A 27,326-nucleotide genomic window follows, 5' to 3' on the forward strand; every position below is an offset into this window, starting at 1 on the left:
ATAATGGTTCCATACCAGCATGAAGTTCAACAACAAAGCTAGCTTCGGCATGACATCATGAGTGTCTGCAATAAATTCCTAGAGGACAAAGAAGCAAATATGAGCGAAGGGAGCCAAACTTCCAGCTGGTAGCTGTTCCGAGAGGTCGGCTTCGCAGATGTAGTTTAGTCAGAGGCTGCCAGATCAAGAGACATTGTTAACCTTGAGATAATTCCTCTGTCCCTGTTCTTCCTTTCTCGCATCGTCATGAGGAGAGCAACCTTCGGCCGCCGCCATCGTCGTGGGCGCTCCCACTCATCAGCCACCTACACCACACCCTCTGCGTGCATCACAAGAAGCTCCCAACAATCTCGACGTCATCCCGCATCTCTCTGTTCATCGTTCCCGGAGGTCAGCAACCTTCCGATGCCTCTTCTCGCGCACGTGGCGAGCAGGATCAGATGGCAGATGTCGCCTCCATCTCATCCCTCCTCGATCCCCTCGTCGCGCCTCTCCTCCTTCCGACTGTCCGTCGACGCAGTCATGCTAGGACGCCGCTTGCTCCCGCTCTTCATCGTTCCCGGAGGTCGAAGGCCCTCCGGCGCCTCTTCTCGCGGGCGTGGCGAGCACGAACCGGCGGTTCTCGGGTGGCATGGGCCCCCCAACGCCTCTTCTCGCGCGCGTGTCGAGCAGGAACAAACGGTTCTTGGGTGGCCTGCGACCGCAGCGAGAGGGGTATAAACTGAACCAGTACCATGGAAGGGTAGTATTAAGAAGAATATATATCAAGCTATTCAAAGAATAAGAAGAAAGGTGCCTAGGAATGATCACTTTAAATAAAGTGGAATACAATGGCACCAGGAACTTTGTTCCCATTTATTGTACATATCCAAGTCAATATAACAGATTTTTTCAAAAATGTAAATACAATGAATTGAGACCGTAAGTATGTTTTGCTTGGATACAAACATATAAGGAAGCGATTTGTCGGACTTTCTTACTGAAAGTACAACAGCTACCACCATGAAATATAGCACAAATATAAGATTGAAAAAGAAGTTATACAACGAGTTCAGTCACTAATTTAAATTAATAATGAAAGAGGTTGTACTAAATAATTAATTTTACCCTCCTCATTGCATAAATTAAATGACAGAAACGATCAAACCACTTGCAAATGAGCACAAAACACTAACTAACTGCTGCCTTGGTGCCTTGTTGTTGCTCCGTGTGTCTTGTCGTGGTATGGTCACGGCATATGCCATAGGGTGGCTAATCGAAGTGGTTCCTGAGGGATCTCACGGCGGTATCCGGATGCGGGTATGGGCACGAGCGACACGGCGACGTACCCAGGTTCGAGGCCCTCCGATGGAGGTAAAACCTCTACTCCTGCTATGAGTGTATAAGATGATCACACAATACAATGGTGCGCCTAGAGCTGTGTCCGGCTGCTCCTGGGAGGCTAAGGAAGACGACGGTCTCTCTCTCAGGGCAGCTCTATGGGTGGAGTGAAGTAAGAATCATCGATCGATCCCCTGCACGAGAGGGGGTAGCGTGGCTTATATAGGCGCCGGCACTTTACATATAAGACCCTATAGTTTACTGGCCGGCTTGGCCGGCTTCGGCTTCCGCTCCTTCCCGAGGCGGTGATGTCAGGAGCAGTTGAGGCATCGTGGCCTGTCCCATCCGGCTGCCACGGTCAGCGGTATGGAGAGGAGGTGTCCCTGTCGCCGTCAGCCACTGTAGCCGGTACGGATCGTCGTAAGCCCTGACGGCCTGTCCGGCGCGCGGCACTATTGCTCCACAGTGCCCCGCGCTTTACGGAAGATGGAGTCAGCGTGGACTTTAGGAACCCGGATCACCAACCCGGTCCCTTCCAGTGCAAGACTCGTCAGCCTCGAGTCGGTCTGAGGTACAAACCCCAGTCGGATATGACTTGTAGAAGCCGGCCCAACTACAGCATTGGTGGCCGTAGCACGGCCGACTAGGACCTAGAGCCAGCCGGCTTCCGGACCAGCCGGCCACGGCGCCAGCCGGCTGCTCCTCAGCCGGCCTTTGCCGCGAGCCGGCCAGTGGCCAGCCGGCTGCTCCGCGTCCATTGCCCTATCCGGGGTCTTCCCCCCGACATGTCTTGCTATCTGCTCCATGCTAACGTATGCCCCTGGGAGCTATGTAAAATTGTTATCTAGCATACCTTCAACAATAAATATCAGTAGCATAGTTTTTGCAACCTATGATAAAACTTTTGTCCACCAAGGCACGAAATAATATTAGGCTTCATCCACAAATATATGCTTTGGTTATGTACACTAATCAAGATAAGGTTGCATTAAGTCATGAAATATACCTTCTAAAATTTATAAGAATACATAATGAATCCAAACATCTTAAAGAAGGGATGTAAAATCTGATCATTCTAGATTCTGCGACTTCAGCAAATTAAATACAATGAGCTTATACACTGGTATGAATTATTGAAAAAATAAAATTTGTAAATTAAATACAATGAGCAAATTAAATACAATGAGCTTAAATACAATGAGCAATATATTTAGGCACTCCTATATCGGCTTTGCTCAAGCTAATTTTGTGAAGAGTATGTAATAGACTCAAGATAAATTTGAAGTTACTCCAAGAAAAACCAAAAGAACAGCAACACCTTCTGTAATGCAAATGCTGTAGGATTATGGTCCAACTTCCATGAACAAACACCAATAGATTATGGTCCAACATCTATGAACAAAAACCAATAGATTATGGTCCAACTTCTTTTCAGAAATCCAAGACATTCAGAAATTTTAACATTAGAAATATGAGAAATCCCTCACTGTTACAGGAGGGAAAAACATTCAAGTTCTTCATTATCTATATAATGACGTATTAATAGGAAGTAGAGGTGCTGACCAATCAACATAGCTATTTTTATGGTTTTTGACATGGGGCTCATACAGGACCGCCGCGGAGCACAATCTCACAGAAATCGATAAAGTTCATATGCAACTGCACCACACGTAGTTAAAATCCAAAGAAAAAGATTAATAGAACAAAAGGCTGAGCATAGTGTAACCTTATTTGGCTCCAGGGACGTCAACACGCAGGAGCACAAGAGCAGCAGCCTGGAGCAAGAAGTCCTCGTCTGGCTGTAAGCACACAAATTAGCAGGCTGATCGTTATTCGCTTATCAGGAAAGAGCTGAAGCAGGCAGATAATTTGTGTGAATGCGCAAGCACTGAAGCATATTCCAGAGGTACTATCAAGTCGGGTACATTAACTGATATTCGAACTTATGTTCCATCACACAGTGAATCAGGGTATACCATGTATATGAAGGATTTATCTGGTTAGACTATAAATGTTAGTTTCATAATTATTCATCTCAAAAGTGATGCATCAATAGGATATAAAAGTAATGCAAGATTCGAATATCGAATGGATGAGCCAGTGAGCTTACTCAATTCGCCCCCAAGAGAACCTAATCATTCTAAACTGCTTAACCAACATGTTACAGCTATTGAGCATGTCCTTTAAAGAATCCAAAATATCACAATCAGACCCACCCCACCCCACCCCGTCACTATCAAATAGACCCATCCAGTGATCAAGATTATTAACTATATCATAATTATACAGCTGACAACTTCATGGGCCTGTTCGATGCAAGCACCAACAAACCCATACGGGAGCTAATTATTTCTTAGCAGTAATAAGCACTAATGCTAGTGCACCACAGAAGCATATCCTTCTCTCCTTGAAGAATCATGTCTAAAATATTAGAAAAACTGAAGTCGAAGATAAATTATAAGGTATTGGATGCTTGCCATAAAAATACCTAAGCTCAAGCACGATGCCCTATGACATGAACAATAATGTTGATTACAAACAAGGACAAATACTCACATCTTCAACATGGCCTTGGATACTGAAGATTGCTTGATTCGCGAGTGTCCGAAGATCCATAACTCGATGGTTCAATCATGTGCCCTAGAGAACACGTGCCATCATAAGAATTGTAGGAAGGAAATATGAAGTGATGTGGAAATAGAATCAAAGACAAAAGGGAAGTAAAGGAAAGGAAAGGCGATAGATGCTCAGTCTTCTCAAATCTCGCCCCTACTACCGAATTAAAATACCTTATAATTAGCTATAATTAGCAGTACATAACCAGTACTACTACGTTACTATCTCCATGCACAAAGTGCCAAATTAATTATTTAATTAGGCACTAACTATTTGTATAATACATATAGTTTAAAATATTGCAGTACTTGTTTCAACAAACAATGACTATGCTAGATCAAGGAAAGTTACTTTGTATTACTTTGTTGGATTTCATACGACTCACACACAACTACGCTATTTTCATAACCTCCCTAAAACTTCGCTTTCTAACATATACCAGCAGCACTTCATATCAGCACCAATCTGAGCAATAGCTTGCATCTCGATAACTTGCAAAGATACAAAATTAAGTTGAAGAATCTAAAATTATATAATTCATATACATCATTCTGAAGCCTTAAAAAAGAAGAATAAAAATGTAAGCAATACAAAGCACATTAGACACACCAGAACATTTAACTACTGGTGGAACTAATACATTGGTTCTATCACTTCACGACTGCAAATTGTTCTCAGAAGTGGATCTAACTCACCTGTTGATTGGTTGCAGGAGAGTCAGAACGGTGTGCTCTGCGCACCAAGCTTGACAAAATCCCTGGAGGTTGTAAGGTTGTAGCTGATGAAGAATACTTGTTGGACACTTGGACTCGTTACAAGCAGAACTTCAAGAGACATATGATATATGTCATCAGATAGATCAACCAGTCTGCAATACGACCACCTAACTCAACTGCAAGCCACTAAATCTTCACCTGAGCGAGGCCATCAGAAGTCAGAACGGGACAGTCATACCCTAACAAGAGTTTGCTGGGTGAGGAGCACGCCGGCGTCAATGTCAAAGCCAAGTGGGACGATGCGGAACCCACAGAGGACGAATCGGCAGGAGGAGACACCGCGGCGTCCATCGATCCACTCGAGGATGACGCGCTCTGGGGCATCGACGGCGCCGCGTCACAGAGGAGGCAGGCGGCGTTCCCAGAGATGGGGAACAACAGGCGGTGCAGGAGGTGAGGGCGAGGAGCCTTGGCGAGGGGGGAGGCGAGGACGAGGATCCTTGGCGTGCGGGCGGTGATGCTCGTGCAGTGGAGGGCGGCCCATGTTCGCGCGGCCCAGATAGGCGCGTGCGGGACGAGATTACGACGAAGACGACCAAAACGTATTGCGAAGATTGGCAGAATAAGGAACTCCTTCGTACTTTTTAAGTAGTGTAGATTAACACACTGCACACTAACTAATGAGTCAAAAGTGCAGTAAACAAAACCCATGTCAGGGAGCAGTAGTTGATGGGAAGGAGGATGTACCAGCATCACCACACAATAACCATCGTACACTCTCAGTTAAATCTTGTAGAATCTGGTCCTAAAATATATCAGATGAGGTCATTAAGTTACATATATATTATGGCACTGCTAATAACCAAGGGACAACTTTGCAAAGACAAAGGCCTCTGTAGTTGATTTCCTACTAGGCTACTACACAGACCATCATCTTTAATATCAGAAAAATAATTCTGAGTATAAGCATCATATACATCTCCAAAATTTATGCACCATATCAGATGAGATCATTTAGTTACATATCTACTAATATTTTACCAAGAAACACATGAATGCATAATGAAAAATAATCAAGGGACAATTGTATTTGCGAAGACACAGACCTCAAAAGTTGACTTCCTCACGTCGACATTGGCCTGGTCCATCAACGACCGCTTCATGAATGACACCTTTTCCATGGTACTGAAAACCTCCCTATGGTGTTGATGTTGTTCTGCCTAAACTTCCGAAGGTGTCTTAGCCAGGCGCTAACACCGGCATGACTGAGTGTTCTTCCCTCCAGTCTTGCCATGCCAACCAAGACGTGAACATGTAAGCTGGATTGAACAATATGCTAGTTTAAAAAACATGTCACAAACATAACTATTAAAAATAAACACTTTCGGAGCAACCACAGACTGTATCTTGTATACACTTTTATCCTTTGCGAGTTCATCTTGCTCTTCCTAACAGATGTGAAACTATGCTCCCAAGAGTACAAGTTGTAGAAGTCGTAAGCCACGCCATGAGAATCAAATGGCGTGAGCAATGATGATTCAGTGACATGATCACCCCTGGTCTCGGTGTACCCTCTGGTCGATCTTTCAAGTGCATCTACCCTGCTTGTGCATAAAGTTTGTCCTGAAGATTGGCATCGACCTTGACCCTGCAATTAAGTTGTAACCACGATGAGACCACTTGTACAACAATTTAGATGCAGAATTATAACCAACATAAAACAGTAATTAGCCATATGTCAATAAAAAATTGGAGTACCCACAGCAGCAGACACACAATGCAAGTGTTTCTTGTTCCTTACCAATTCCTCTTCTATCTAACCTCAAATAAGTAAACAAATCTAGGGCTACACCTAAATTTGTCCTAACCTTTATTATCTAAGTACAAGAACGTAGTAATTCCCTTGCACTCCCATGCATAATTTAACATCACTTCAGCCATACAGTACATGGAAAATTATTTAATGAGCTGACACAAAACCATGCATGCAGATCCTTTGCAGTAACATCTTTGACCTCCTGAGGCTTCTGGGTTAGGGTGAAAATTGTGGTAATTACTAAAAAGAATAAATACGGTTAGTGTGATAATTGCATGACCTATCATGAATCATTCCTGGACACTATGTGGCATTACGGTCACCATTCAATATATGCACTACAGCTACAGTTATCATCCCAACAATTTTCCAAATGAAAACAATTTGCATAGTTTGAAGATAAGTGGAAGTCAACCAACGTAACTTGCTACAACAACATGAATGTTCTTGCATGTACAGAGGTGGTATAGACCTGCAACCTAGCAATCCATATGGATTTCTATTCAGAAATGAGGTTCAATTTAGCCTGGCTCTCTTGTATTTTGCTTGACAGAGAATTCAGTCTGGCCCTGTAACATTTTGCTTGATAGTTGATACACAATTCAGCCTGGCTCCCTAGTATTTTGCTTGATGCACAACTAATAGTTTTACTGTAATATGTAACAACAAAATACTACACACACCGGCAGTATCTCCTTTGTAGTCGGTACTACAGATAGTGTTATCTCTGTTATTATGTCGAAATCATGTTCAAGAAATTGGGAACGAGAATTTAAGTGATCCACTCACTGAAGCACTGAATATGGCACAATTACCTTCAGACGTAAGACTAAAAAAGTGTAAGATATAGTACTTCTCTATTCACCAAAAGATTAAGGAGTAAAGGAGAATCAGCAACTAACCCACAGTCCCAGATTAAACCAAAAATATAATCATCGGTCCAAAACAATCAAATGAAAGTTGGAATTAATATGCCATAGTTGCCAAATATGGACTGAACTCTTTGTAAAACCAGATAACCAAAGCTTGGGTATCACGATTACCTAGAGAAGACGTGATGCAGGCCTGGCTTCTGCAAAATGTGTGACCATGGAGTGGACTACATAGGAGAAACTAATCATTAATATTATTTAAATTGCTACTGAAATAAAAGCAAAGCGCTGAATTTGCTTGAAACATATATCCTTACATATGCGATCCGGACGTTTGGAACCTGGGTGCGCGCGCACCCATTTACGAAAAGTTCAAAAAAATGCTATTTAAAAGTTTTAAAAAAATGTGAAGTAAAATTTTGCGTGTACATATTATGTTGATACTTACTCGTGTGAGTTTTCACGAAAAAATACCATTGTGTGTGGCCTGCATAAAAATGACAAAATATCCAAATGAGAATAGTGAATAGGAATTTTACTATTCACAGGAATAGGAATTTGCATTTTTGTCATTTTTGTGTAGGTCACACACAATGGTATTTTCCCGTGAAAACACACACGAGTAAGTATCAACATAATATATACATGCAAAAATTTACTTCACATTTTTTTAAAACTTTTAAATAGAATTTTTTTTGAACTTTCCGTAAATGGGTGCGCGCGCACCCAGGTTCCATTCACCATTTCCGCTTACATATGAGCATATATTATTTACATCTATATTTCTAACAAAAACTATGAGGCACATAGCACAACTTGGTTCATGACAATAAATATACCATGTGCAAGTACTTATTTAAGTAGATGTTTTTCAACCGAAGCACAGTTGGAGCACATTGTGCATGCTCCTGGGAGGCTACTGAATGAACCTATACATACAGATTTCTCTTTCATGTATCATCGAAAAAGCAATTTTCAGTTTCTCTAGCAATCAAAATAGAAACCACTTTCGATGATTCTAAGTGATACAGAATATGCAGATTTTACCGGTGTATCTCATCAATTTGGTTTCAAATTGATTTTTTTTTTGATAACTCTGTCCGAAACCACAGCTTCCATTCATCTTCTCTTCTATCTTTCTTCTTCTCTACTTATTATTTCCTTGGAGTCCTCAAGCAGCAGCAGTAGCAACGCCATCACGCCTTCCCCCCTCCTTCATCGTCTCAGATCGGCGGGATCCAGGGGCGGCGAAGAGAGGCGCACGAATGGCGAGTCGGGCGCGCTCGGACGATGTGGAGCTGTGCCAGTACTGCGCGGCGGTCGTGGAACACACAGAGGACGAATCAGCGGGAGGAGACACCGCATCGTCCATGGATCCAGTCGAGGACGATGCGCCCACGTCCAGGGCGTCGGCGGCCGACGTGGAGGCCTACGCTGGGATGGTGCGGCGGCGCCCATCCTTGTGAGGGGCGGAGGCGCTGGAAGTGAGGGGCGTCGACGACAGCCCAACTGGGACGGCGGGCGGGGCCGAGGTGGGTCGGAGGTGCTCGAGGTGAGGGCGTCAGCGACGGCCCTACTCGGACGGCGGGCGGGGCGGAGGCAGGGCCGAGGTGCTGGTGGTGAGGCGCGTTGGCGACGGCCCAGCTCAAACGGAGGGCGGCGTCGGCTGGTGTGGATGAGGAAACAAGGAGGCGGTGGTTGTGCAAATCGGGTGGAGCATCTGATGGCTCAATTTGTTGCTTCATTTACGGGCGGGGATAGCAACTGCCAAGGAAAGGAGGGGCGGGACGATGGACGACTACCGACGACGAAACGTATTGCGGAGCCTCGGCAGAATAAGGAACTACTTTAGTCTTTTTAAGTAGTAGAAAAAAGATATAGGAAACTTGTTTTAAGGGGCAAGGAAAGTTTTGTACCCACCGATGAAGTTTATGGGATCTGAAATAAACTTATTTTCAAGTAAACCCGTAATAGCCGTTATTTTACGGGTTTAACAGATTTTGCTAGAGTTACTCTAAGTAATCGCATCACATCGGAGGAGACCTACCTAGTGCGTTGTATGGTTGCGGTGCGGTACGTTCTGAATTTGGAGGTACCCAGTAGCATTATCCGCCTCCTCCGGTTTGCCCCCGATCGGGTAGTGCGTGAGCGTGACACGGTGCCATCCAATCCGCAAATCGCCGCGAAATTCCTCCGCTTCCGAAAACGGAACAGACCGCCGCGCAGAAGGGACAAACCACCCCACCGACCCTTTCCTCTCCGGGGAGGTGGCGCTGCGGCGCACGGCGGGAAAGGCGAGCGAACCCCTCTCAAAAACAGCAAGAAAGCATTCGTCTTGAAAGCAGCCGAGCGAGGAGCCGAAGTCCAAGGCTAGCTATCCCTCCCCCGCGTATACGTACGGGAGCATAGACCGATCGCGATGGCACGACGGAAGCCGCCGTCGCAGAGCGGAGCCGGGAGCGCCGAGGGCCAGACGGCGCCGCTGAAGCGGGGGCCGTGGACGGCGGAGGAGGACGAGCTGCTGTCGCGGTTCGTGGAGCGGGAGGGGGAAGGGCGGTGGCGCACGCTGCCGCGGCGCGCGGGGCTCCTGCGGTGCGGCAAGAGCTGCCGCCTCCGGTGGATGAACTACCTCAGGCCGGACATCAAGCGCGGCCCCATCGCCGACGACGAGGAGGACCTCATCCTCCGCCTCCACCGCGTCCTCGGCAACCGGTGCGTGCGTGCGTGCGTGCAACTAGCTCGCTGAAATGCCGTCTCCAAAATGCGCCCGAGGAACTTCGGTGGACTGATGGATGTGCATGCATGCAGGTGGTCGCTGATCGCCGGGAGGCTGCCGGGGCGCACGGACAACGAGATCAAGAACTACTGGAACTCGCACCTTAGCAAGAAGCTCATCGCCCAGGGCCTCGACCCGCGGACGCACATGCCGCTGCCGCCTGCTGCTGCTTCTGGCAAGACGGCAGCGGCTGGTCGCTCCCACGCAATCGCGGCAGCTCCAGCTCCTGCTGCTGCCGACAAGACGGTGGCGGCGCTCGAACCGCCGCAGACACCGCCTCCGTCAGCAACGAAACCAACCTCGACGGCCGATGGAACCGGATGCGACCGCCGTGACAGCCCAGCCGACGGAGGCGACGACGACTTCGCATTCGCAGCAACGATGAGCCTCAACGCCCAGGGCTTCGACGGATTCGATGACCAGTTCATTGCGGAGTACGGTGGTGCAGTTCGTGGAGGCGGCTTCGACGGCGTCATGGCGTGTCCGATGGTGGACGACGACACGTTCACCTCGTTCCTCGATTCTTTGATCAGCGACAAGCAGTTCAACGGCTACCTCGCCGAGGGCGACGCCGCTGATCACAAGGATGCGAAGAACGATCAGGGTGGCGCGCACTAGCTGACGATCTCAGAGTGTCGCACAGTATTCATGGTATATGCACTGTTAAGTGGTAAATAACCACCAATCAGCTGACTAGTGAATAAGTTGATCATGAGCAGCTTGATACTAGTATACTGACTGGTCTGTGGTGATGTTTATGCGATGAAAATTACGAGCATGTGTATGCATTTCAATTGCAAAGCCACTAGTGATGTGATGAAAGATGCTGAATTAATGTGTTCACCTGCTAGTGCTACTCGCTCATGCGTGCGTCACGTCGACCTGCAGGTCCATCCTTCTATATCTGTTAGCTAGTGTTAGTAATTGCGTTGGACAATGCGTACCTTGTAGTATTTCCTTGTAATTTGCCATATCTGTACCTGTCCTGACTCCTGATCGATTCGGCTGTCGACTGGATTCAGGAAACAACGCCCGTAGCAAGCAAGCAAGCAAGCAAGAAAAGAAAAGAAGAAGGAGAAAACGGATATTTGCACGTATACAAAGGGAAGGGAACACTGCTACACATGCTTCATAGTTCATATACCTCACAGTGTCTGAATATCAACACGCGACAAGAAAGAATTTTATAAACACATCTCGACCCACGGAGACCCAAGGCTCAAACCCTGAATCGTATTGGCAATGCGTTGCAGCAATCAGCAGAGAGGAAAATCTGACCTTGTAATTCAGCAGGTAGCAGGCCGATACGTCGCAACTCTCGATCTGCTAGCTCCAGGGAAAAGGCTTGAGGATGCAAGTCCCAAATGTTCACTCGAGGAGGGAACCGAGGGAGAGAAACACCGGCATTGTGCGGGGGAGTTGATGAACGCTATATAGCGAATTTACCCACCGTTGTGACCGGCCGTCGCCCAGATTGACTGTCAGGTTGGACATTTTGTTTTGCGGGTACTGTCAGGTTGGACTTAACCAACAGTTTTTTTGGGCAGCTTCATCCGTGAGGCTGTGTTTGGTAGCGAACACTATACTTTTGAATCTTTTGGGAAATACTGCAGTTTAGAATACTTTAATGTGTTTGGGGGTGATGAAAAACTGTGGTATTAATACTGAAGTATCCTAGAAACTGTGGTTTTTTTGAAATATTAAAAAATCAACTCGGGACCTCTTTTTTCCAAAATGGGAAAAAGGTAGAAAAACAATAACACCATGCTCGCTTGTCTCCGTTGACCGCCGCCTCCACCCTTTTTCTCAGTAGATACGATTGCATCATGGACGACCAGGAATGACACGAGAGCAGCGATTTTAAAGGAGCCGGTAGGTGTAGGTGTTACATCTACCATCCACTCTCTGCTTTGAGATTGGTGAGGCTTTTGACATTTGTCTAATATAAAACTAATAATTGAAACATAAGTGAAACTTTTATGAAATTAAAGTGATACATGAAAAATATTGTGAAACAGTCTGATAAAAAGTGAAACTGATGACATCATTGCTGACGTCACTACGGTTTGTTTCACAAAAATATTAGTGTTTCAGTTATATTTCAATTATGTTTCAAATTTGTTTCACAATTTTGTGACAAAATTGGTCAGCACATGGCTGACGTCATCGCTGACGTCACTGCTGTAGGTACCGTTACCTGTAAAAAGAGGTTTTCGGGAATGACACACAGTGTACACTAGACGGCAGAGGTGCAGGTGGCGAGGACCTGTGCCGCCGGCCGCGGCGAGGGCTCGACGAGTTGGCGTAGCTGTATGATGCGAGGAGAAGCCGATGATGCTGGGCGCGTTGAGGTAGACGGTGACTGTCCGGCGGTGGACATGGTTGGCGCCATCAGAACGCCGTGCAAATACAGCCATAGTACACTGCACGAGCATGAGCGGTAGCCTACAAAGAAACACATAGTTCCTAGTTCAATGATTCATCTACGTCTCACAAGTTACAATATCTAGTCATTGAGCTGCTCCTGCTCCAGAGCCGCAGCACCGCCGAGCCCGATGAGGGCATCATCAAGGCCATCTTCCACGTCTTCGTTGATCTTGAACAGCGCGCGCATTGCGCCCAGCACCTCATCGGAGACTCTTCCCTTGAAATGCCATGCGAACTCTGCCATTGCCTGCTCCGTGATCTCTTCGCCATCTTGGATGATTCCCAGGCCCTTGCACAGCGTCAGCTCAGCTTGTTTCGCCACCGGCGCCGCCTTGCGCCTGGCTTTGACGCGCTCGCTGGCACGTCTGAGCGAGAAGCCGACAGTCCTGGCTATGTCGACCCCGGCCATCGTCTTCCTCCTGTTCACCGGGCGCCTTGGGGGGCGGGGAGGGGGGGGGACGAGGTGGCCGGAGAAAGGATCGGAGCCTGCGCCGCGGTGAATAGCAGTGCTAACGGAGTGCATGCAACCTTCTTGACTAGTTCCGGAGTGCGCGCCGGCGAGCCGTCCACCAACAGCGGCGGAGTGCGCGGCACCGGAGACCTCTCGAATCCAGGCGGGCGCTCAGGCAGGACCAAGGAAGCCGGGGCAGCCATTGCCAGGGCCAGCCTAGCGCCGTCACTCGTGGCCGAGCCCGGGGACAGCAGCAGCTGCGAGGAGCTGCCAGTCTGAGCATGCACACGCACGAAGTCCTGAGCATGGTGACTTCAAGATAACAGGGGTCTACGGTCCGACGGCCTCAAGCCGCAAAGATGACTTCTTTGCCGAGTTGGTTACACAAAAACCGCCGCAAGGCACCCGTTGGCTCACCTTAGGAGATTTCAACCAAATTCGCCGGGCATGTGACAAAAACAAGCCGAATGTGAATCGTTCCTGCATCAACCGCTTCCGTGCCGCGCTACATGAGTGCGAGCTAGATGAGATACACCTCCAAAATAGACGATTTACTTGGTCCAATGGACGCGATGACCCAACGCTTTGCAAGCTCGATGCCTTTTACTGCAATTCCGAGTGGGACCTTAGGTTCGACACGCACGTTCTTCATGCCCTCTCATCATCCCTCTCGGACCACTGCCCTTTGTTGCTTGCCGATGATAGTGGACCTAGGACGCCATGGAGCTTTAAGTTCGAAAACTTTTGGACCCGGCTGCCCGGTTTCGAAGAGACCGTTCAACAAGCTTGGAATGACCCGAGCCCCCACGTTGAGCCTTGCCAAAGACTCTTCCACAAGCTTCAGCATACCGGATTTTCCTTGTCGAAGTGGGGTCGTCGCTTGTTCTCTAACTCCAAAGTCATGATGCACGCGGCACTCCTTGTGATTCTTCACTTCGATATGGCCCAAGAGTCTCGACAACTTACCGCGGGAGAGTTAGATCTAAGAGCTAAACTAAAGAAAAAGGTGGTCGCTTTGGCGGTGGTTGAAAGATCGCGCAAAAGACAATGCTCTCGCATTGCAAATATAAGAGAAGGGGATGCCAACACAAAAAAATTCCACTTAAGGGTCAATGCGAGAAGAAGAAAGAATCACATCCACCGACTCAAGCATAATAATGGTTGGGTCACCGAGCATGACATTAAAGAGGAGATTGCGCACAACCATTTTAAAGAGGCCTTAAGCAAGGGGGGTCCTAGAACTTGCGACTTCAATTGGGATGACCTCCACTTTGAGGATCCGGGGTTACAAAGCCTTGCCGACCCGTTCTCGGAAGAGGAGGTGCGCAACGCCATAAACCTCATGCCTAGTGACAAGGCTCCGGGTCCGGATGGCTTCACCGGTGCTTTCTTCAAAAGGTGTTAGGACATTATCAAGGTCGACGTCATGAATGTGGTACATCTTTTTGGGAGCCTTCACGCGGAAAATTTCCATTGGCTAAACTCCGCAAACATTGTGCTCATTCCCAAGAAGTAAGGGGCCGAGGAGATTGTTGACTATCGGCCGATTAGCATGATCCATGCCATTGCCAAGATCATCGCCAAAATGCTTGCCCCTAGACTTGGCCCTTTCATGGACAATCTCGTCTCAAATGCTCAAAGCGCGTTTATCAAGAGGAGAAGCATTCACGATAACTTCCTCGATGTCAAAAATCTCGCCACAAGGCTTCATAAGAACAAGACTCTGGCACTTCTTTTCAAGCTCGACATTCGCAGGGCTTTTGATAATGTGAGATGGGACTATATTTTCGACCTCCTCCAAAAAAGGGGCTTCCCTAGTAGATTCCGCAATTGGGTTGTGGCTCTCCTCTTCAACTCGTCATCGAGAATCCTCCTCAATGGGGTGGCCGGCCCCCCTATCCGCCATGGCCGGGGCTTGCGGCAAGGAGACCCTCTATCACCGCTCCTTTTTGTGCTTGCAATAGATCCACTTGCACAAATCCTTGAGAATGCGACGACGATCGGCCTCTTACACAAGATTCGGGGAAGGAGGGCTATTTTGAGGACGTCTCTATATGCGGATGACGCGGCGGTTTTCATGGCTCCGTTCAAAGAAGATATCCAAAATTTGGCATCCATCCTTCAAAATTTTGGGGACACAACCGGCCTTTGCACCAACTTCCAAAAAAGCACCGTCGCACCGATTCATTGTGGGAACGTAGACCTCGACTACATCCTTGAGGGGATGCCGGCAAGCCGTGTCACCTTCCCGATGCGTTACCTTGGGCTCCCACTCTCGGTTTGGCGCTTGACAAGGAGAGATTTGCAACACCTAGAAGACAAGTGCGCCGGAAAGCTACCAACTTGGAACGGAAACCTCATCACCACCGCCGGAAGGACCGCTTTAGTCAAATCGGTTATTGCGTCTCAACTCTCAAGCCATCTACTACCTTACCCCGCTTGCCATTTCTCCGGGCACTATGAAATTCATCAATAAATTGGAGCGGGCTTTCCTTTGGTCCGCCAAGGACACCACCACCGGGGCCAAGTGCAAGGTCAATTGGGACAAAGTTTGTCGACCGAAGATGTATGGCGGGCTAGGGATTCTACACATGGGAAAATTCGCGACGGCTCTTAGACTACGTTGGCCATGGCTTGAATGGAAAGACCCAAACAAAATTTGGATTGGCTCCGGAAACCCGTGCTCCGAAGAGGATATGGAGTTGTTCTACGCCGCCACGACCATCACATTAGGGAACGGGAAGAAAACCCCTTTTTGGTATGTGCCTTGGTTAAATGGTACAAGACCAATCGATATTGCAACTTTGATCTATGAGAGCTCCAAGCGCAAAAATTGGAAAGTGGCGCAAGCGCTTGACCGGGAGGCTTGGATTGACAAGATTGATTTGCAACGTGGCTTCACCATGGACCACTTCTTGCAATTTGTTGAGCTTTGGACGCTTCTTGATACCATCATTCTTATCCCCGATCGCAACGATGAGATCACTTGGAAGCTCACACAAGATGGAAACTACACCACCAAATCGGCCTATGAGATGCAATGGTTCGGTCTCATCTATTCTCCTTTGGACAAGATGGTTTGGAAAGCTTGGGCGCCGCCGAAGACCAAATTCTTTGCTTGGCTTGTGAATCAAAATAGGATTTGGACGGCCGACCGCTTGGCGAAGCGCGGTTGGCCAAATTGCGGTCTTTTCCCACTTTGCAAGCAATGTACGGAGACCGTTGACCACCTCTTCGTCAATTGTCGATACACAACCCGCCTTTGGAACTCCGTCATACAATGGTTGGCAATCAATGTGGGACATCAACATCACCATGGCACCAACCTCACCGTCCCGGAATGGTGGGAGCTTATGGCGGGAGAGCATGCAACAAACCGCAAGGCCATGGCCTCCATCACCCTTCTTGTCACGTGGGAAATTTGGAATGAGCGTAATGATATGGTCTTCCATAATAAGAGTGCCCCATTTCATGTAATGCTAGATAGGATTAAGAGGGAGGCACGTCTTTGGATCATTGCGGAAGCTAAAAGGTTGGGAGATATCATACCGAGAGAGTAGGCCTTGTTTTTTTATTCGGACCTTCACATGTTCTTTCATGTAAAACTTCTTCTTAATCAATAGATTGGGGCAAAGCTTTTGTGCCCCCGTTTCAAAAAAAACAATATCTAGTCCATTGTCCTACACAGACGTATCTAAAGTGCTTTGCTTGAAGCATTACCATCATTAGTTTGCTACACATTTATTTGAGTTTTCATGTAGTAGTATATGACGTTCACAACTCCCATCGATCAAATGGACGGTAAAACAGCATTCTTCAAACGCTCCGCAGTTTCTGCCGAAACTAGGAAATACTATAGCACTGAAATACTTCAGTTCTGGAATATTTTATTGCCAAACTAGGCCAGTGATTTTTACTGGTAATAAATAATTTTACTTCAGGAATACATACAGGATTGACCGGCAGCTGCTGGATAGACGAATTGCTTGAAATGTGGCTTCCCAAAAGTGTCTTTGACTCCCGAGCTCTGGTGATCATTTTATTTTTAAAAATCAAAAAATACATTTATAAGTTTAAAAAAAATCTGAAAACAAGTCTGAACATAGTCAATTATGTAGCATGGTGCTGTATAGAGTTCGAGTGAATTCGGAAGAAAGTGATATATTTGCCCCCATCTAGGAATTAGTTAGGGAGGTCCTCTATCTCCATATCTCTTTCTTTTGTGTGCAGAAGGGCCCACGGGTCTCTTGGCCCAAGCTGAAGCACACAAGGGAAATTGATTGGATTAGAAGTTTACCGGGATGCATTGGCAGTATAAAATTTACTGTATGTTGATGATTCTGTAATTTTGATGCAATCAGATGAGGCTAATGCTCGATGTCTAAACCGCATATTGGATACCTATTGTTGAGCTTCTGGATAATTGGTGAGTACATCAAAGTCGAGTATTTTTTCCAATCCAAATGCAACTGTGAATGATATGAATGTTATATGCATAAATCTAGATATTATGAAGGTGGCACTTACGGATAAATATCTTGGTTTGTCGGCCATGGTTGGTGCAGATAGATCTAAGTCATGTCAATTCTTGGTAGACCGTGTATGTCAAATAATTAATGGGTGATAGAAGATTTTATCTTCGGGGTGGAAAGGAGGTGCTACTCAAAGCGATAGCTCAAGCAATACCATCTTATGAAATGTTGGGTTTCAAAATTAAAGGAATTATTAAGGCGATGTCAAATTTTTGGTGGGGTGATGGTGCTATTCAAAAGAGGATGCGTTGGGTAACATGGTGAAAATTATGTGTACCAAAAAAGCAAGGAGGTATGGGTTTTAGAGATATTCATTGCTTTAACCTTCTGTTGCTAGCTAAACAAGTTCGGAAACTGTTGGAGGAACCCGATTCTTTGTGTGTGAGAGTTGTTCGTACTAAGTATTTTCCATCTGAGGGACTTACTTAATGCGCTGAGAAAGAAAGCCAGCTCCTTCACTTGGCAAAGTATACGGTCTTATATCCAAACTTTCAAAAAGGGACATATTTGGCGTGTTGGCCTAGGTGAGTGGATTCATGGCATTCATTCACGTAAGGTATTTACACCAAAGAAGCAAAACATATATACTCTCTCTGTCACATGAAGGTTGTCCGAGATTTGCTAAAATCTAGATAGATACATCTAGATTTTAACAAAGACAACCTTCAAGAGACGAAGGGAGTACTAGACTTCATGAACTGATTGATCCCATCATAAACTCATGGGATGAGGAGCTAACTGGGCAAACTTTCTGGCAATTGATGCACAAAGAATATTGGCAATACCATCCCATCACCTGACATGAATGATTTTTTTTGGGTTAGAGCCTAAGCAAGATGGGCAAATTTTCTATATGTTAAAGCTATCATGCTAAATGGGAAAGCTAGTCCGGATCTAGAGTGAATCACGGACTAGTGTTGGAAATATGAACCAACATCTAATGTGGGAAATAATTTAGCTAAAGATTCCATCCAAGGTAAAAAAAAATCATCTTTGGCCAATTATGCAGGAAACAATCCCATGCCGAGTGGTGCTGGTAAATATGCATGTCAAAGTCAGCGCCCAATGCCCTATTTGCGAGATCGAAGTGGAAGATACAAAGAATATGCTATTCCATTGCTCACACGCCAAACATATTTGGAGGAAACTCAGGTTGGAGGAATTAATCGGTCAACCTGGTGTCATTGATCGGACGGGACAAGCTCTTTTGAAATATCTTTTATGTTCTGAATATGACTTCCCCACGATTCATGGGACAATCAAATACACTTGAACTAATCACGGTCACTAGTTGTTACCACCGATGGGAGCGACCACAAGCTACTCATAGTGAAAAGGGGAAGAACACAATAGGTACAGCCATTGCTATTGGGGCATGCACTACACTCCAACTTTATCGCTGCTCATTCTCCTAAACCGAAGTTGCAAAGAAATGGGTGGACAAAGCCTCCACAATTTTTTTGTTTGTAAAGCTTAATGTTGATGCGTCATTAATGTGGATGTTCTTCGTGGAACTACACGTGCAATAATCCGTGATAGTTAGGCAAACTTGGTTGCCGCGAGTAATAGCAAGCTGGAATTTATCTACGATGTACTGTCTGCTGAGATACATGCCTTGAAACAAGGTTTAATTTTGGCTCAAACTGTGAAATGCAAAAGAGTTATATGTTGTTCAAACAGTCTCAATGTAGCCCAATCAATGAATGAAGGAAGCTACTCTAATGAAGCTTCAACTGCAATCCTTCATAACTGCTATCATCTGGCTGGCTTCCGAATTTCTGAATGTTAAGTTTGAACATAGTTTTTTGAGGCAAATTTGATAGCTCATGAACTAGCTAGGGTAGCTCGGGAATATTATCAACAAGTATGGTTAGATTAGCTCTCAGGTTCGATTGTACGCATATTATTGATTGTACCTCTCCTAGTCAATGATGTAACTTCTATTTGAATGAATAAATAGGTATGTTGATGCTAAAAAATAATCTAATTGAAATTCTTTATATTTTAGGCTGCACAAAAATAATAAAATATGATAAAAGTTGGAGATTTGAAAATATGCATACATAGATCCACAGTTTTATCATTTTTATGTATCTTAGAAACTAAAATACTCCTTACTTGAAAATGATACATATTAGTCCTTCAGATGAAAAAACGTCGGGATCTTTTGACAAAAATACCATCGGGCAGCTTTTTTTTGGGGGGACAAAGGGAGTTAGAGCATCTCCAGCCGTCTCCCCGACGAGGCCCCATGACGCCTTTTTTTCATCCGGATGGACGAAAATGGCCCAGTCGCGCCCCCGGATCCTCGTTTCCCCCCGGGGAACGCTCGGGGACTCCGGACGAGAGAAAAGCGGGGACGGGCCCACTCTGTTGGCGAGAGAACAGACGAACCCCACCACTTTTTCGACGCAAATCCCTCCTTCCCTCCCTTTGCTCTCTCGCCGTCGGCACCACCCCTCGGCAATCCGCCGGCGGGTTGCCCCAACTCCACCGTTCCTCCATCCAGAATCCTATATTCCGCCGCCCGTCGTACCCTCTGCCTATTGTCCGCCGCCGGGCAGCTCCCTCGTGTCGCTCCTCATCGACACGCCCGGCAGGTGTTCGTCCAACTGCCTAGCCGGACATGGACTCCGACGAGGAGGATGAGCAGATGTTCGCCGAGCTTCTTGAAGAAGAAACGGCTGCCGCCGCCCAAGACGAGGAGCACCTGCTCATCCTCGCTTGCCTGTCCGGCTTGTACGCCGAGTCTGTCATTGGTCGCCGTGGTGGGTCGGCACCAGATCGTCGGAAGTGCAAGCCGAATTATGCATGAAATTTGTCATCCAGGGATGTTTTTCTCTAAAAAACGGGACACCCGAGAGACGGCTAGAACTTTGGTGCTCCCCGAACCAAAGTTTCGTCCAATCCGGCTCTAAATAGCGCCGGATTTGAGAACCAACCTGAGGTTGGGTGGTTAGGAGGGTGGTTGTACCCCCAGCCCACCAGAGTTCAAATCCCAGATTTGACATCTGTGTGTCTCATAAAGGCGGAATATTCATTCAGTGGGAGGCGACGTTCCCGTCGACAGCGAGGCGCCTGTGGTGACTTCGTCAATTTCAAGTTTCAATCCGCCGGCTCAGTCTTCCGGAGGTGCTCATAGGGGTAGGGTGTGCGTGTGTGCGTTCATAGGGGTGAGTGTATGCGCGTGTATGTGAGCGTCTGCGTTTGTACTGTGTTTCTCAAAAAAAAAAAAAAATAGCGCCGGATTTAAGCCCGGGAGCCGAGGGCTGGGATGCTCTAACGAGCTCCGTTTGTGGGTTTCACTCGTGACCTGTTCGCGGAGCGTTTACGTAAATAAACATTACTACGTTTTTGTGTCTTCGCAGGCGGGTTACGTAGTCTTGTATTTCCGCTTTCGGAGGTAAGGCCGTTTCACTTGGCCGGTGCGGTGCCGCGGCGAGTTCTGTGGGAGGTACAGAGAGGAGATGGCCTTCGCGTCGTTGCTAGTGGCTCCGCTACCTCCCCCGCCTACTGCCGCGGGGGCATGGCGGCGGCGCGCGAGACCCACTCCTCGGAGATTCGTCCTGGCGGCTTCTAGCCGAGGCAGCGGCCCGGTCCCGCCGACGTTCGAGCTCCTGCGGGAGCAGCTCCTCCAACTCCACGCCGAAGCCGACCTGACCCAATCCAAAGGTATACATATTCTTGGACTCCCGTCTTTGTTACTGTGAATGATTGGCTGTTACTCTTTCGGAAATTGGAATGGCGAATCCACACTTCCACAGGAGGAACTTATCTAGTATTTTTAATCTACAAATTTGTGCTAGTAAATTGCCGACAAAGTTTGTGATTCCAAAGATTACAGTATGACACATCGATCCCCACTAGTTTTTTCCGCAACTGAAGACTCGCACTCACTGTAACGCTTTGTGGATAGGGGTACAACCTGGGTGTTCTATGATATCTGTTGCATTGCACGAGTGAAACTTTTTTTTTGCTGTAATACTCAGGTGCACAAGTGCACATCATCCTTGTTGAAAAATTGACTGTATTTCGTTCTTGTAGCAAATAACGCTAGGGTACGGCTTGTGCGGTTGACCGAGGCTGCGGAGAATCTTAAGAAAAGAGCCGCGGTCAGTGTCCGGATGGGCAAAGAGAATGAGGCAGTGGACTTACTTGTGCAAAAGAAGAAGTTGACGAAAGCATTGGAGAACATAAAAGAGCGCATTGAGCTGCTTGACAAGCTTTCCACAAAGCTTAGTGAGGTAATGACATGTTCTTTTATCATCGTGCCATATATGATATTTTAGTTTCTAAAATTGATATATCTTGATATCTTCTCTAACTTGCGCCAAAACCTCATGATGCCTTTCTAGTCATACTTAAGACAATTTCGTACTGTTGTGGCCATTCTACTGATTGCATCAAGTGTGACTTTACAAGCTTTATCACGTTATGAGTATACCACACCCACTCATTAGCCTTTTAAAAAAAATCATCCATTATCTCAAACTTTATTTTATCCAGGCTATTTCGGTGAAGCAAAATTTGTTAATTGAACACACATTGCATCCAGGGATGCCTAATGGTGAAGACTCCAATGACGAGATAAGAGTTTTCTCTGGTGAAGTTGGTGCTGGGGTAGATGGGACTGAATCTCTTCCCAAATCAGTTGAAAAGGGGTCTTTTGTGGTATATTCAAACTTGGCTGCCGAATCTGACAAAAATGAACCTAAGATGGCTGATAGCTTCACATTTTCCGAGGATCGGGACCCAACAAGCAGCACAAAGGATCGTGCTACATATGATGATTTTGTCCAGCATATTGATTCACAGCTGAATTCATTAGAATGTGAAATAGAGCAGTACGTCAATTCCCAATTAGCAACAGATGTGGACATTCAGCAGTCGATAAATGGCAAATGGCACAAATTGTCAACTGTGTTGAAGCTTATAACTGAAACTAGAGAAAGGTGAGTCTTGAACGGGGAGCATGATAAGTTCAGAATGCATTAATTTCTGTTTTGTTTTTGGCAGTTTTTGCGCGCCACGCCAAATAGGCTTGAGCTTCATTACAGTATTTAAAATTTGCAGGATTGCGAAGATTTTGGATAATACAGTAAGTGAGACTGGATCTGATGGCTTGAGATGATGATAAACCAGAAAAGATTGAGTTCATAGTATCTAGCCATGTCCCTTTCAATGGTAAGTTGCTTAATTGCTTCAGTTACACTGCACAAATATATTTGTCAGGTCTTTCTTGTATCCTTAATTACCTATCTATACAATCCGGATGAGGAATATGTAAGAAACCTTGAAGCTGTGGTTGCTACTGCGTTCATCCAGCCAGCTTTTGGACTTTTAGTTCAACCACATTTCAAGAATAGACAACTTCAAGTTCAATTGTATACCACAATGTACTACACTATGACTCCAAGATCAACTGTAATAGACAGTTTTCTGAGTATACTTGTAAAGTTGTAATATGAAATGCTATTAAATAGGTTACAAATACTTGTGCTGGTTTTGATAGTTAGTTAACAAAGTATCAGACGGTATCTATGTTTTTGGTATGGGACATTTCTCTACTTTACATAATAAATCATCATAAATTTACAATTATGTCGGCAAGAGCAACATTTCCACATTTGGCAAGGCCTAGCTGATCAAACTGGTCCGAGATCACTGTCATGTCTTTCTCATCGATCTTCCCCATCTCTTTCAGCTTGTAGATCAGAAAGTCTGATTTACTGTTCAGAGGGAGAAATGGATCACACATTAATGACTAAATAGCTTAATTTAATATAGAAGGCACAGTTGCTCTGTAATGAAATGAAACATAGTGACATACTTTTGAATTAATCTAATAGAAAAAAGTAGAAATTGTGATGAACTGATGAGAAGTAATTGCCATGTGAGATTGTGAGGCCTTAATGCATATCACAAGTATCTGGTCTTGCCCCGTGTACAACAACCAAAGAGTATTAACTCCCTTTCTCGATTTCTGACATATTTTAAGGAGAAAAGGTCACCCTTGTCCTATTTTCTTTACACATAAAAGGTTCTAACAGTGAAGTCATTGGAACTCTTGAATTTCGTTGCGCAACATTAATGCATTCTCTGGAGTCAGGATGATATCTCGTGTGCCCATTATGGTAGTAGTGACATACATATGCAGCATACCTTTGTAGATTTTCTATACATAAATGTCTTCTAAAATAATAGATTCACCATGTTTTTGCTGTATTTACTGTTTCCTTCCGCATTTGGTAAAAGGAATGACAAATTGTTAGCTCTTTGTTGTGCAACAAATTAAGGAGGACAAATCATCAGATAAAATTGACTTCCTTGTAAGGAAAGAGGATGAGGTAATCATTAAATTCAAGACAAGCAGTAAACTATAAGAGCATCTTAAGTACAGGTTTACAATACCTTACAGATGCATCCTGATCAAGGTCTGCAGCAAGAGGTTCATTGTCCATTTTCTTCTGGAGGATCCATTTAGTAGTTTTTCGGTTCCTTCTCTCCATCCTTAGATCTGTTAGGAACAAGAATGCTTTGCCAACTGCCAAAGTGCTCACCAACAAACAAACGGTCGCAGATAGCCTTCCGGCTGTTGTTGAGAAGCCATAATCCCCATATCCAACCGTTGTCACAGAAATGACTGATAAATAGAAGCTGTCAATCCAATTTAGGCCTTCCACCTCATGTACTATGATTGTACAAACTGAGATAGATCCTGCAACAACGCCTAGTGCAAGTATTACTTTCATCTTCCCTCTTGACCTTTTATTTTCAGCATCAATCATGTAGGTGTCAAAGACCTTGTTAAGCTTATTATCATCCATTGTGCTAAGTAGGACTGTTCTCTGCTTGTCAAGCACATTCGTCAACAGCCCGTTCAACATAATGTCAACAAAGCGAACACCTATTAGTAGAAACAAGCATGTGAACACCTTTGTGAAGGTTGTACAAGGGACTATGTCACCATACCCAATGGTGCACAAGCTTATGATGGTGAAGTAAAGACCATCCACTAACTTAAACGTGGATTTTCCCTTGAAGCCTTCAACATTTGTCATGTACACAATGACTCCTATTGAGATGTATAGGATGACACTAACAATAGCCTGCCTTGTAACTGATGGTGCGTATTGTGCAGCACGGCTTTGCTCATCGAGCTCATGTGCACATGGAGCTTCTTTGATTGATGTGAACATAGAAGGTGAAGAACACACCCGCTGTAAAGTCCGTGCGAACACTATGTTGGTGTTTTCTCTAGTGGCTGGAGGATGATTGGTGGCACTGGAGTTACCTTTGACGTTACTCTCTGGATGAAGGGAAGTTTCACACCTGTTTGGGTCATCACAAGATTTGCTTCCGTCTTTCTTCGTAGAGTGCTTTTGATCGCGGTGGACTAGTGGAAGCAGAGGCTCTTCCATGGAAGACATTTTTGAGCTTGGATTCATGAGCTTGCAGCTCTCAGGTTGGGCTATCATCACTTTATACCTTTACTGGTTTTGCTGAGACCTTGATGATGCAAGTGGTAACCATCACGAGGGATGTACACTTCCCTGTGTTACTGATATCATAGGATCTTGAAACATATCATACTTATTTATTGCAGCATTTAGATCATGTAGTTTCTAGTATCTTGCATAGTAGCTGATACAAGAGGCAACTCATGAAAGGGAAAGGAAGGGTGGGCTTACTCCTTTCATATCCACAGCTTTCTTTTAATATCAGAAACTGAATTGCCAGGCTCATTATAAAGCTAAACTAGATTTGCGATGCTGTGAATTCCCACTGCCAGTCTGTAATACTCTAGTGATTGAAGATTTATAGTACATTGACAATGGTGGCACTAAAGCGTGATCATCGTAATTCCCTACTTCCCTGTGCTGATGCAGGGGTACTCATGCACCGGCTCGCCACTTGCTGCACGTGCACTATTAGGTTCTCCTACATTAAATTTGGTGTTACATTTTGGTGCAGGTACCACTCGAGTTGTTGACAGATGACCATGACTTATCAACCTTCTGATCTTGCGAGTTGGTTTTCCGCTTTCTGGGATGATCCATCGGATTTAAGGCAGTGCCATTGCCATATTCTGCAGGACTTTGGTCTGCAACTGGGATGGGAATATTTTTATTTCTTGTGGCGCTGAGACCTTCTTGTCGGCGAGTGAGGTTCAGCTGCGCTGACTGAAAGCTTCTCGAGCTGAAGATGTTGATTAAAGGAAGTTGCTTCTGGATCATCTATGTCTCTTCGAGTGGTAGGTGTCTGTGTTTGGACAGTTATTATTCTGGGGAGAAAACTTTTTAGTTTTTGAAAATTTGCGGATTTGAACATATTCGAATTTTGAACATTTTAAAATTTTAAATATTATTTGGTTTTGAATAATTTTTCTTACATGAATGTTTCTCATGTTGAATTTTTTTTCAGATTTGATTGTTTTTTGTTTGAATGGTTGTCCCTACTTCAAACAGTCAAACTGGAGCCGGCTCAAACACACTCGAGCGACAGGCTCACGTTTTTTTTTTTGGACTGGTACACACAGGCTCACGAAATCGGCCCCCCCTTTGGACCGGCCCAATTTGACCGCATCCTTTCCTTCTTTTTTGCTAGGTCTCCGCTCGTCTAGTATGTTCTTTTGTTTTTTTTTTTAATTCAAGTATCTAAAATTTATCCAGATTTGGAGACAAAACTCGAAATTTAAAAACTGTTCAGATTTTTTAAAAGTTTCAATTTTTCAAAAAAGTTTATATTTGGAAAAAAGTTCAAATTTTTCAAAAAGTTTATACTTGAAAAATAAAAAATGTTAAATTTGAAAAATGTTCAGATTTGAAACATGAGCATTTTAAGAAGTTCAGATTTTAAAAAATGTTCAGATTTGAAAAATGTTCATTTAAAAAAACAGATTTTACAAATGTTCAGATTTGAAAAATAAAATAAAAAAATGTTCAAATTTGAAAAATGTTCAAAATTTGTAAAAAAAAGAGTTCATAAAACCCACTGGTATAACCAGAAAAAACCGGCACGCCGAAACAGTAAAATCGAAGAAACAAATCGACCCACAGAACCGGAAGAACCACGGGAGAAACCGGGCCACAACCTTCACAAAAGCAGAAGTAAACCTATACATCGAACCTTACTGGGCCGGCCCACTTCAAATGGTCAGCTATCGGAGGGGGTACCCGTAGACAAGCTAGTGTCGCAGTGCGTGTGGGCTCTAATGAGTGAGGCTAGCTCGTCAATCTCTGTCGACAGGTGATGTGAGGCATCATCGGAATATGGCAGACACAAGCAATTGCTCTATATGTGGAGCTACAGATTCTTGGCGGCATTCTCTCTTGGAGTGCAATATGTTGCAGTGCGTGTGGGCTCTAATGAGTGAGGATACGACGCAGCATATGTCTATGACGCTGGAGCCTTCAACAAAGAATTGGCTCTTTACTACGATGAAGATGTTGAGTCGTGAGGCTTTCGTGGAGATGGCAGTGACCCTTTGGGCCATATGGTATGCACGCTGTCGGTTGATTCATGACGGTGAACAACAAAGTCCCCTCTCCGCATACTCTTTTGTGAGGCGTTTTATCGAGGATCTGACTACCCCTCCGGCGCCGGTGTAGGCCGTTCGGTCGGGAGTGGCGAGGGAAGTGTGTCCGAAGTGGTTACCACCTCCAGAGGGATATATTAAGATCAATGTGGACGCTGCGACGTTCAAGACGGGAGGTGGCGGAGTAGTGGCAGCTGTGTGCAGAAGCAGAATTGGCGAGTTTATGGGTGCCTCTGCTCTGACTATCAGCGATATTGGGAGT

The 27,326-nt window shown here is 45.4% G+C and overlaps 3 protein-coding genes and 2 long non-coding RNA genes across 8 annotated transcripts; 2 read left to right on the top strand and 3 right to left on the bottom strand.

The window, feature by feature from the left end:
* Positions 1–2,112: 2,112 nt before the first annotated feature.
* On the bottom strand, positions 2,113–5,498 carry LOC127343464 (uncharacterized). Of its 2 annotated transcripts, XR_011755739.1 has the most exons (4): positions 4,851–5,498; positions 4,632–4,760; positions 3,877–3,960; positions 2,113–3,119 (listed from the first exon to the last, which is right to left on the bottom strand). It is a non-coding gene; the product is annotated as an uncharacterized lncRNA (long non-coding RNA). The 2 variants fall into 2 exon arrangements; XR_007877261.2 differs by having other exon boundaries at positions 4,632–5,498.
* A 461-nt stretch (positions 5,499–5,959) lies between these two features.
* Positions 5,960–7,601, bottom strand: LOC127338545 (uncharacterized). Its single transcript, XR_007874413.2, has 2 exons — positions 7,512–7,601; positions 5,960–6,300 (listed from the first exon to the last, which is right to left on the bottom strand). It is a non-coding gene; the product is annotated as an uncharacterized lncRNA (long non-coding RNA).
* Positions 7,602–9,518: 1,917 nt separating this feature from the next.
* On the top strand, positions 9,519–10,943 carry LOC127343465 (uncharacterized). The gene is made up of 2 exons (XM_051369606.2): positions 9,519–10,052; positions 10,149–10,943. The coding sequence occupies exons 1-2, from the start codon at positions 9,760–9,762 to the stop codon at positions 10,732–10,734; spliced, it is 879 nt and encodes a 292-aa protein (XP_051225566.1). The 5' UTR covers positions 9,519–9,759; the 3' UTR covers positions 10,735–10,943.
* Positions 10,944–20,946: 10,003 nt separating this feature from the next.
* Positions 20,947–25,919, top strand: LOC127343467 (uncharacterized). Of its 3 annotated transcripts, XR_007877263.2 has the most exons (6): positions 20,948–21,198; positions 21,571–21,770; positions 22,033–22,478; positions 22,600–22,710; positions 24,668–24,991; positions 25,501–25,919. XR_007877263.2 is itself a non-coding variant. In XM_051369608.2 (4 exons), exons 1-4 carry the CDS (start codon positions 20,994–20,996, stop codon positions 22,655–22,657), a joined length of 909 nt encoding a protein of 302 aa, XP_051225568.1. In that variant the 5' UTR covers positions 20,947–20,993; the 3' UTR covers positions 22,658–23,019. The 3 variants fall into 3 exon arrangements, 1 of the variants encoding a protein (XP_051225568.1); XR_007877264.1 differs by lacking the exon at positions 24,668–24,991 and having other exon boundaries at positions 20,947–21,198; XM_051369608.2 differs by lacking the exons at positions 24,668–24,991; positions 25,501–25,919 and having other exon boundaries at positions 20,947–21,198; positions 22,600–23,019.
* Positions 22,976–25,023, bottom strand: LOC127343466 (two-pore potassium channel 3). The gene is made up of 2 exons (XM_051369607.2): positions 23,938–25,023; positions 22,976–23,255 (listed from the first exon to the last, which is right to left on the bottom strand). Exons 1-2 carry the CDS (start codon positions 25,002–25,004, stop codon positions 23,111–23,113), a joined length of 1,212 nt encoding a protein of 403 aa, XP_051225567.1. The 5' UTR covers positions 25,005–25,023; the 3' UTR covers positions 22,976–23,110.
* Positions 25,920–27,326: the final 1,407 nt, after the last annotated feature.

This window comes from Lolium perenne, chromosome 3, assembly GCF_019359855.2.
Source record: "Lolium perenne isolate Kyuss_39 chromosome 3, Kyuss_2.0, whole genome shotgun sequence".
Classification (NCBI taxonomy): Eukaryota; Viridiplantae; Streptophyta; class Magnoliopsida; order Poales; family Poaceae; genus Lolium; species Lolium perenne.

Coding starts and splice junctions, on each gene's coding strand:
- LOC127343465 (XM_051369606.2), top strand. CDS start 9,760: ATGGCACGACGGAAGCCGCCGTCGCAGAGCGGAGCCGGGAGCGCCGAG. Junction 10,053..10,148: donor CACCGCGTCCTCGGCAACCG/GTGCGTGCGTGC, acceptor GCATGCATGCAG/GTGGTCGCTGATCGCCGGGA.
- LOC127343467 (XM_051369608.2), top strand. CDS start 20,994: ATGGCCTTCGCGTCGTTGCTAGTGGCTCCGCTACCTCCCCCGCCTACT. Junction 21,771..22,032: donor TTTCCACAAAGCTTAGTGAG/GTAATGACATGT, acceptor TATTTTATCCAG/GCTATTTCGGTGAAGCAAAA. Junction 22,479..22,599: donor ATAACTGAAACTAGAGAAAG/GTGAGTCTTGAA, acceptor TAAAATTTGCAG/GATTGCGAAGATTTTGGATA.
- LOC127343466 (XM_051369607.2), bottom strand. CDS start 25,004: ATGATAGCCCAACCTGAGAGCTGCAAGCTCATGAATCCAAGCTCAAAA. Junction 23,256..23,937: donor GATCAGGATGCATCTGTAAG/GTATTGTAAACC, acceptor CCCTCTGAACAG/TAAATCAGACTTTCTGATCT.